This window comes from Monodon monoceros, unplaced genomic scaffold (genome assembly GCF_005190385.1).
Source record: "Monodon monoceros isolate NGI ecotype Baffin Bay Population unplaced genomic scaffold, NGI_Narwhal_1 Super_Scaffold_5, whole genome shotgun sequence".
Taxonomy (NCBI): Eukaryota; Metazoa; Chordata; class Mammalia; order Artiodactyla; family Monodontidae; genus Monodon; species Monodon monoceros.
In genome coordinates, this window is record NW_021703782.1 from 113,423,952 (window position 1) to 113,432,215 (window position 8,264).

At 49.4% G+C, this 8,264-nt stretch overlaps 1 protein-coding gene across 3 annotated transcripts; it reads right to left on the reverse strand.

Moving 5' to 3' along the window:
• Positions 1–277: 277 nt before the first annotated feature.
• Positions 278–8,254, reverse strand: CUNH8orf33 (chromosome unknown C8orf33 homolog). 3 transcript variants are annotated; one of them, XM_029204016.1, is made up of 7 exons: positions 8,144–8,254; positions 2,257–3,117; positions 2,129–2,168; positions 1,882–2,030; positions 1,598–1,682; positions 1,291–1,437; positions 278–924 (listed from the first exon to the last, which is right to left on the reverse strand). In XM_029204016.1, exons 2-7 carry the CDS (start codon positions 2,260–2,262, stop codon positions 785–787), a joined length of 567 nt encoding a protein of 188 aa, XP_029059849.1. In that variant the 5' UTR covers positions 2,263–3,117; positions 8,144–8,254; the 3' UTR covers positions 278–784. The 3 variants fall into 3 exon arrangements, with proteins under 3 accessions (XP_029059849.1, XP_029059850.1, XP_029059848.1); XM_029204017.1 differs by lacking the exon at positions 8,144–8,254 and having other exon boundaries at positions 2,257–2,540; positions 2,921–4,078; XM_029204015.1 differs by lacking the exon at positions 8,144–8,254 and having other exon boundaries at positions 2,257–4,078.
• Positions 8,255–8,264: the final 10 nt, after the last annotated feature.

An 8,264-nucleotide genomic window follows, 5' to 3' on the forward strand; every position in this document is an offset into this window, starting at 1 on the left:
GCCCCCTTGAAAACCCAACTTAATGCAGAAGGCCTGGGACTATCACCTGGAGCAGCTGACATCAGAGCTTGTCCACTGAGGCTCAATGCTGGTGTCTGGCTGGGATTCTTAGGGCAGGAAGCTATCTGCTCCTCAGAACAAAGCCTGGGCTGCTGGGGGCTACGATGGCTCCCCAAGGATGCTACCTGCTCAGGAATGAAGGCAATACAGACAAAAGACCAAGCACTGGGGTGAGAGCCTGGACCCAGCAGTGCCACACACCACCTCATCTATATAGACAGTTAACACACGCTTTCACTCTTCCACTTTTGTGAGGAATACTTTTATTATGGCAATAAGACACAATGGCATGGAGCTCTACACCACCTGACAGAACATCCTCCCATAAGTGAGCACCAGTGCATAACTATGTCGCTTCCCTACTAATCCTTATTACCAACATCTACTTAGTCTGCTCCTAAGCCTGTTAAAAGAGTCCTTCTACAACATGCTAAACACTCACTTCAGTTTACTGCAGAAACTTCTGAATGGACCTCCCTCTTCTGGCAGGAGAGACATTTCAGCTGAAAACCTATAAACGGGGTCCTGGGCTTGTCTGACAGTCAGGTCAGTACCCAACACGCAGGTCTTGCATCTTCCCAACAGCCATGGCACCAGATTCACTGACCAGCCAGGGACAGAGCAACCCCACATCTGTCTGACAGAGCATTCCTGGAAAGCTCTGCACTCAAGACAAACCCCTGCACCAACTGCAGAGGAGGACCGTTCCAGAATGGGGAAGAGGCTAAAAGAAATTGAACCTAAACTCTTCATCAGGAGTGTCTAGGGTGTCCTTGGCTCTCCCTGTTAGACGAGGCCTGCAGACCCTTCGGCTCTTCTTTCTGGCGGCCTCACCTACAGGCTGCACCTGGACTGAGTGGGCAGCTGTAAGGGAGGGGAGAGACTGTATCAGAATTGAATGATAATGGCTAATGCTAACTGTGCCCATACAACTCTATCCCCATTGTAAAAATTAACTGACTTACTTCTCAAAATTATAAGGTATCACACCCCTTTGAGAATCACAGAGAGATTCACTAACTCTCCTGCCCCTGCCTCCCTGGTCCAAGCCCAAGTTCTGTGTTCCTGAGATCCAGGCTTTCTCTCTCCCTGCTCCCTGACGCTTTCCTGAGCCATCTTCTACCCCCGCCAGCCCTACTGCTCTGGGCTTCCTCCTTCCACTGCCCAGGCTCTTCCTCCCCGCCCCCTTGAACTAGGCAGGTGTGCACCAACCAGTTCCCAGGTCCTCACCAGTCCTGAGAGCCCGCAGGGCCACGCACCACTCGGCTTCCATCTGAGCCCTGTAGTCCCCGAACAAGGAGCGCATCAGCTGCCTCTTCCGGGGCAGGGGGGTTCTTTGGCTGCGCAGGGTTCGGATTGCCCCAAGAGCTTGCTCTTCTGCAAATGAAAACACAGGACTAGTAACCTTCTCTATCCTCACCTCCAACTGTCCTACCGCAAAGGTAACGATTCCACCCCTTGGGAGCACCTGCTGGCCACAGGACTGTCACCGTTCACCCGCCCCCGCCCCCCGCAACTCTACAGACAGGCCCCTCACTCTGCTTAGGGGTGGGTCTCTGCATCTTCAGCCCCAGCTCCAGCTTTTCCACGCACCAGGCCAGTTCCCGGACCAGCTGCTCCGCCTGTGGTGGATCGGGGATAGTGGCTGTGAGAGGGTACCTGGACCCCGCGGCCTCCAGCCCCATCCCACAGGAACACAAAACTCCCCGTCTCATCCTCTCCCCGCTTTAAATCCGCAAACCCGAGACTACACCCACCGGCGGATTCCCACCCAGAATGCACCCCGAGGCTCCACCCTTCCCGACTAAGGCCCGCCCTTGCCTGGGCCTCTGCACTTAGGGGGGCTTCCTCTGAGGCCGGCGTTTCTGTGGCTTTCCCGCCTCCATTCGCCGCAGAGGCCCCATTCCGGGTTTTCTTCTTCTTCTTTTGTTTCTTGGCCCTGGAGGCAGCGTCACTGCACGTAGGGTGCCCTAAGCAGACAGACTTGATGGGGCCTTACAGTGGAAGGACTCGGGGCGCCGGGAAGCGGCGGGGGGAACCGGGGGCTGCGGGGGTGCGCGGGCAGTACCTGGGGCTGCCGATGTCTCCCGAGCAGGATGTCCTGGAGCCTGGAGAAAGGGGGACAGTACGAAGGTCACGAGGAGCCACCAAGGGCCCAGGGCCCCGACACCGGTGCGCCCTCACCGTAGCACTCACCGCCATGCGCTGCAGCCGCAGCCAGACCCTGAGGAGGGCTTCAGGACCGACGCCGAATTCGCTCCCCGCCAAACACGTCTGCGTAGCAGAGTTCCGCAGGGCGCTGGCGGCGCGTTGGGCGGGCCCGGGCCTTTCGGAGCGCGGTGGGCGGGGCGCGGCGGGCGGGGCCCGGGCCGTTCGGAGCGCGGTCTGCAGGAGACCCTCCCCAACACTGACAATGTTGCAGGTACTGCTCTGGATGAAAGGGCTACGCCTACACAAGGGAATGTGCCCTTAAAGCTCACCTGCTAGTGGGGAGGGAAAAGCAGGTAAACAGACATGAAAAGCTGTCACCCAGAGCGGCGCTGTGAATAACAGCGGCCCCAACGGGGCGCCGGGTGATCAGAAAAGTCCTGCGAGGAGTAGCAGCCCTGGAGGGGCTGGTCCGGCAGCGGAAAGGAGGGCGGGGCCGAGGTGCAAGGCGAGGTGGGGGAGTTGCAGGGCCCTGGACCGCAGCGGGAGGCGGCTTCTGTTGTAAGCGCAGTGGAAGCACTGGGGGACGTTCATCCATCCGAGGAGTGACGCGGCCTTACCCAGATGCTGCTGTGTGGTGAGGGCCCAGAGGGGCTGGGGGAGGGGAGGGGAGGACCTGGAGGGGATTCAGAAACAGGAAGACCCCGCGCACCTGCTGGCGTCCCGACGTGGGCACCATCTACCTGCCCTTCTGCGCTCCCTGCCCAGGGCCGCCCCACCACCACGCGCCGCTCCTGGCCCCGCATCACAGGCGTCAGGAGGACCCGGGTGCCGTGGTGCTGCTTGAGAGGACAGGAGTCTGAGGTGCTGCTGTCCGATGATTCCTGTCAGTGAAATCGGCGTTGTTTCCTGAGGCGAGGGGATGGGAGGTCTCAGAAGGTAGAGTTTGGTCATCCCGGGAGTTAGTCCCGGGTTGGTGAAAAAGTTCCTTAGGTTTTTAAGTAAAAACAAAAGACATATTTTTCATCTTCACCAAGAACTTTATTGAACAACGTATTCACCGTTTTGTTCCACTACCTCCTGCCATTTTTCAGGCAACTTCATAATTCCGTCTTCCCCAAAATTCTTATCTTTTTGAGCAAAGAACTGTTCCAGGTGCCTTTTACAGTCTTCTGGGAATGGAAGTTTTTTCCATCAAGAGAATTTTGTAAAGACTGAAATAAATGGAAATCCAAAGGTGCAATGTCTGGTGAATACGGGAGATGAATCAGAACTTCCCAGCCAAGTTGTAACGGTTTTTGCCTGGTCATCAAAGAAACATGCAGTCTTGTGGTATCCTGATGGAAGATTATGTGTTTTCTGTTGACTAATTCCAGACGCTTTTCGATGAGTGCTGTTATCATTTGGTCTAATTGGGAGCAGTACTTGTTGGAATTACTCGTTCGATTTTCCAGAAGGAGCTCATAATAGAGGACTCCCTTCTAATCCCACCATATACACAACATCACCTTCTTTAGATGAAGCCTAGCCTTCAGTGTGGTTGGTGGTGGTTCATTTCACTTGCCCCACGACCTCTTCCGTTCCACATTATTGTACAGTATCCACGTTGCATCACCCATCACAATTTGTTTTAAAAATGGAACGTTTTCATTATGTTCAAGTAGAGAATCACACGCAGAAATACGGTCAAGAAGGCTTCTCCGGCGTAACTTCTTGTGGAAGCCAAACATCAAAGCGATGAACAGAACCAAGCTGGTGCCAATGATTTTCAACGCTTGATTTGGATATTTTGAGTATGTCGGCTCTCTCCCATGTGGTATAACGTTGATTGTTCTCAATTAATGTTCTCTGTTTGATTGCTATCAACTTCAACTGGTCTACCCAACCATGGAGCATCGTCCAGCGAGAAATCTCCAGCACAAAACTTCGCAAACCACTTTGGACACGTTCGATCCGTCACAGCACCTTCTCCATACACTGCACAATTTTTTGTGTGTGTTTCAGTTGCGTTTTTACCTTCCTTGAAATAATAAAGCATAATATGCTGAAAATGTTGGGGGTTTTCTTTCTTCTCCAATATTAAAATGGCTACACAGGGACATCCCTGGTGGCTCAGTCGTTAAGAATCCGCTGGCCAGTGCAGGGGACACGGGTTCGAGACCTGGTCCGGGAAGATCCCACATGCCGCGGAGCAACTAATCCTGTGCACCACAACTACTGAGCCTGCGCTCTAGAGCCCGCGAGCCACAACTACTGAGCCTGTGTGCCACAGCTACTGAAGCCCACTCACCTAGAGCCCGTGCTCCACAACAAGAGAAGCCACCGCAATTAGAAGCCCATGCACCACAACAAAGAGTAGCTCCCACTTGCCTCAACTAGAGAAGGCCCACGCACAGCAACGAAGACCCAACGCAGCCAAAAAAAAAACCTAAATAAATAAATTTATTTAAAAAAAATTTTTAAAGTAAAATAAAATGGCTACACAAAAATTCACCAATTTTGATAAGTTTTTTTAAGTGTATGCTGATATGACTGCTGTTGCAATACAATCTAACAAAATTGTTTCCAATGAAGTTAAAGACAACTAAGCACTACTATAGCCATCTTACAGAAAAAAGCAAATGAACTTTTTGGCCAACCCAAATAGCTAATATATTAGCTATTTACTGAGGTGTAACAAATTACCACAAAACTTATCAGATTGAAAACAACAATCATTCTTTATCTCATAGTTTCTGAGGGTCAGGAACCTAGCAAAAGCATCGCTGGTTCGTTCTAGCTCAGGCTCTCTTTGAGGCTGCTTCACCTTTTGGAGGAAGACCAAAGACTTTTTAGACATATTTTAAAACAACCACAGTTAGGATGTATTTCAGTCCTGGGAGACTGAGGTTTTGGTGGTGAGTGGACTCCAGACCCTAAGGGGCCTCTCCCTGCCTCCTTTGGCTGTGAAACCCTCTATGACTTGGCCCAAAACTGCTTCCTACAGAAGACTTCTCAGCCCAGACATGTGTGCCTGAGCACAGGCCTCACGCCAGATGCTTCCCCTTCCACAGCCTCTATTCCCAGTCAGCCACTGAATCCAATCAGTTTATCTCCTAAGTAATCTCCACCCCTACCCACCCCCACCCCCCAACACACACCGTCTCTGGCCTGAACTGCAATCGAGTCCTCACTCATCTCTCTGCCTGCACTTTCACTCTCTCCTGTCTTTTTTGAACCACCCTGTGGTGAGAGTGGTCTTTCTAAAACAGAAAACTGTGTTGCTCTCCTGCCTAGAAATCTTCTATTTCCTCCAGCATAAAGTCCAAGCTCCTTACTTCCAGCCAGCACATGCCCCATAAGTCATACAGAGGCAACTATTTCCAGACCTCACTCTGCTCTGGCCCTGCTGATCTGCCAGCCTTCCGAGCCTCACCCCCCACCTCTCCTTACAGGCCCCTACAGCCCCCACGGCCCTCTGCCCAGCCAGGCACCTCATTTTTCTTCCCTGACAGTACTAGCACCTGTTCAAACCCCCAGACTCAGACAGTAGGTCCTTGAAGAGCTCTAGAGAGGAAAGCATAGACAATCTAGTCCTCCATGTCTCTAAGTCCCCAAATCTCCTCTACATTGCCTCCCACCCTGGCATGTAATAAAGGCTCATAAAATGAACAGCAAGTCTTCATCTAGCTGTGCCTGGCTGTCTGCACCTCCACAGCCACTGCAGGAATCATGCCTAGCATTTCACTCTCAACCATCATGGCTGCTTTCTGTCTCTTGAGACACACTAGTCTCCACTGACACAGTCTTTCCTTGGCCTACTCCCCTGGCCTGTTTAGAAAATATACTATAAATTTCATATGTGCAAATATAAATATTTACATACAGCCAATTCTCATCATCCATGGTAGTTCTCTAAAGTAGCTGAGAACACTGAATTAGGGAATAACAAACCGTTGCTCCTAGGGGAAATAGAGTTAGCTTCCTCGGAGCCTCTGGTCACGACATTTTCATCAACCAATCAATACATAACCTTGTTTTATGTGTGTTTCTGCTTAAAGATACCTTATTTAATATATACTGTTGATTCATAAACACTGAAATCAGCCAACAGCACTATGGCTTGTGCTGAATGAAGTTCATCTAGCACGCTTCCTCTATAAAGGCATCACATCACAGCCCTCTTGCACTTAGGGACATTAGACAGCACTTCAGCACTATGCTTGAGGGCCATTTTAAACAGTGAAATCCCCAAGAAAAAGCATAAAAATACAAAAAGTGTGGCAGTTAATATACAGGCACACCTCAGAGATACGGCAGGTTCGGTTCCAGACTACTGCAATAAAGTGGATGTTGCAATAAAAGTCACACGAATTTTTTTGGTTTTCCAGAATATAACAGTATGTTTACACTGCAATATAGTCTGTTAAGTGTGCAATAGCATTATGTCTAAAAAACAATGTGCATACGTTAATAAAAAATATTGCTAAAAAATGCCAACCATTGGGCTTCCCTGGTGGCGCAGTGGTTGAGAGTCCGCCTGCCGATGCAGGGGACACGGGTTCATGCCCCGGTCCGGGAGGATCCCACATGCCACGGAGCGGCTGGGCCCGTGAGCCATGGCCGCTGAGCCTGCGCGTCTGGAGCTCCGCAACGGGAGAGGCCACAACAGTGAGAGGCCCGCGTACCGAAAAAAAAAAAAAAAAAATTGCCAACCATCATATGAGTCTTCAGCAAGTCATAGTCAAAACATCAAATATCACTGATTGCAGATCACCATAACAAATATAATAATGATAGGTGTGAAATATTGCGAGAATTACAAAAATATGATACCAAGACATGAAGTGAGCAAATGCTGTTGGAAAAATGTGCTGTGCTATCAGTTTCTGTCTCATGTATTTTGATGCTCTGTTGTTAGGTGCATACACGGTAAGGATCCTTGTGTTTTCTTATAGACTTGATCCCTTTATCATATTTAATACCCCTTTTTGTCCCTGATAATTTTACTTGCTCTGAAGTCAGCTTTGTCTGAAATCGATATAGATACTCCAACTTTCTTTCCATTAGTGTTAGCATGGTATGCCTTTCTCCTCCCTTTATTTTTAATCTATCTGTGTCTTCGTGTTTAAAATGGGCTTCTTATGGACAATATATAATTATATGTTATATGTCTTATTTTTACCTGCTTTGACAGTTCAGTCTTTTAATTGGTGTATCTAAACCATTCACTTTTTAAATTTATTTATTTATGGCTGTGTTGTGTCTTCGTTTCTGTGCGAGGGCTTTCTTTAGTTGTGGCAAACGGGGGCCACTCTTCATCGCGGTGCGCGGGCCTCTCACTACCGCGGCCTCTCTTTTTGCGGAGCACAGGCTCCAGACGCACAGGCTCAGTAATCGTGGCTCACCAGCCCAGTCGCTCCGCGGCATGTGGGATCCTCCCAGCCCAGGGCGTGAACCCGCGTCCCCTGCATTGGCAGGCGGACTCCCAACCACTGCGCCACCAGGGAAGCCCTAGACCATTCACTTTTAAAGTGAGTATTAATATGGTTGTTACTGTTTTTTATTCATTACACTTGTTTCTTTTAAAAAATCTTTCCCTCTTCTCCTGCCTTCTCCGGTTTAATTGAGCATTTTATCTGATTAGATTTTTTTCTCCTATTTAGCATATCAATTATACTTCAAAAAAATTTTAATGGTTGTCTTAGAAGTTTGCAATATATATTAGGACTAATGTAAGTCCACCTTCAAATAACACTACACCGCCTCACGGGTAGCACAGGTACTTGTAACCCAGTGTCCCGATTCCTCTCTTCCGTCCCTAGGACACCGCTGCCACTCACCTTACACGTGCGACAGTTACCCAATACACTGTCACTAATATTCAATATTACTCTGAAAAACAATGACCTTTTATTTTGCTTAGGAGTAAGACAAGTAAAAGATTTTATTTTACCTTCACTTATTCCCTCTCTGATCCTTTTCCCTTCTCTGGGTAGATCCGAGTTTCTTGTGTCACTTCCTAATTCTCTGACGAACTTCTAAAGCCTCTCCCAAGACAAGTGGGGCCAGTGGCA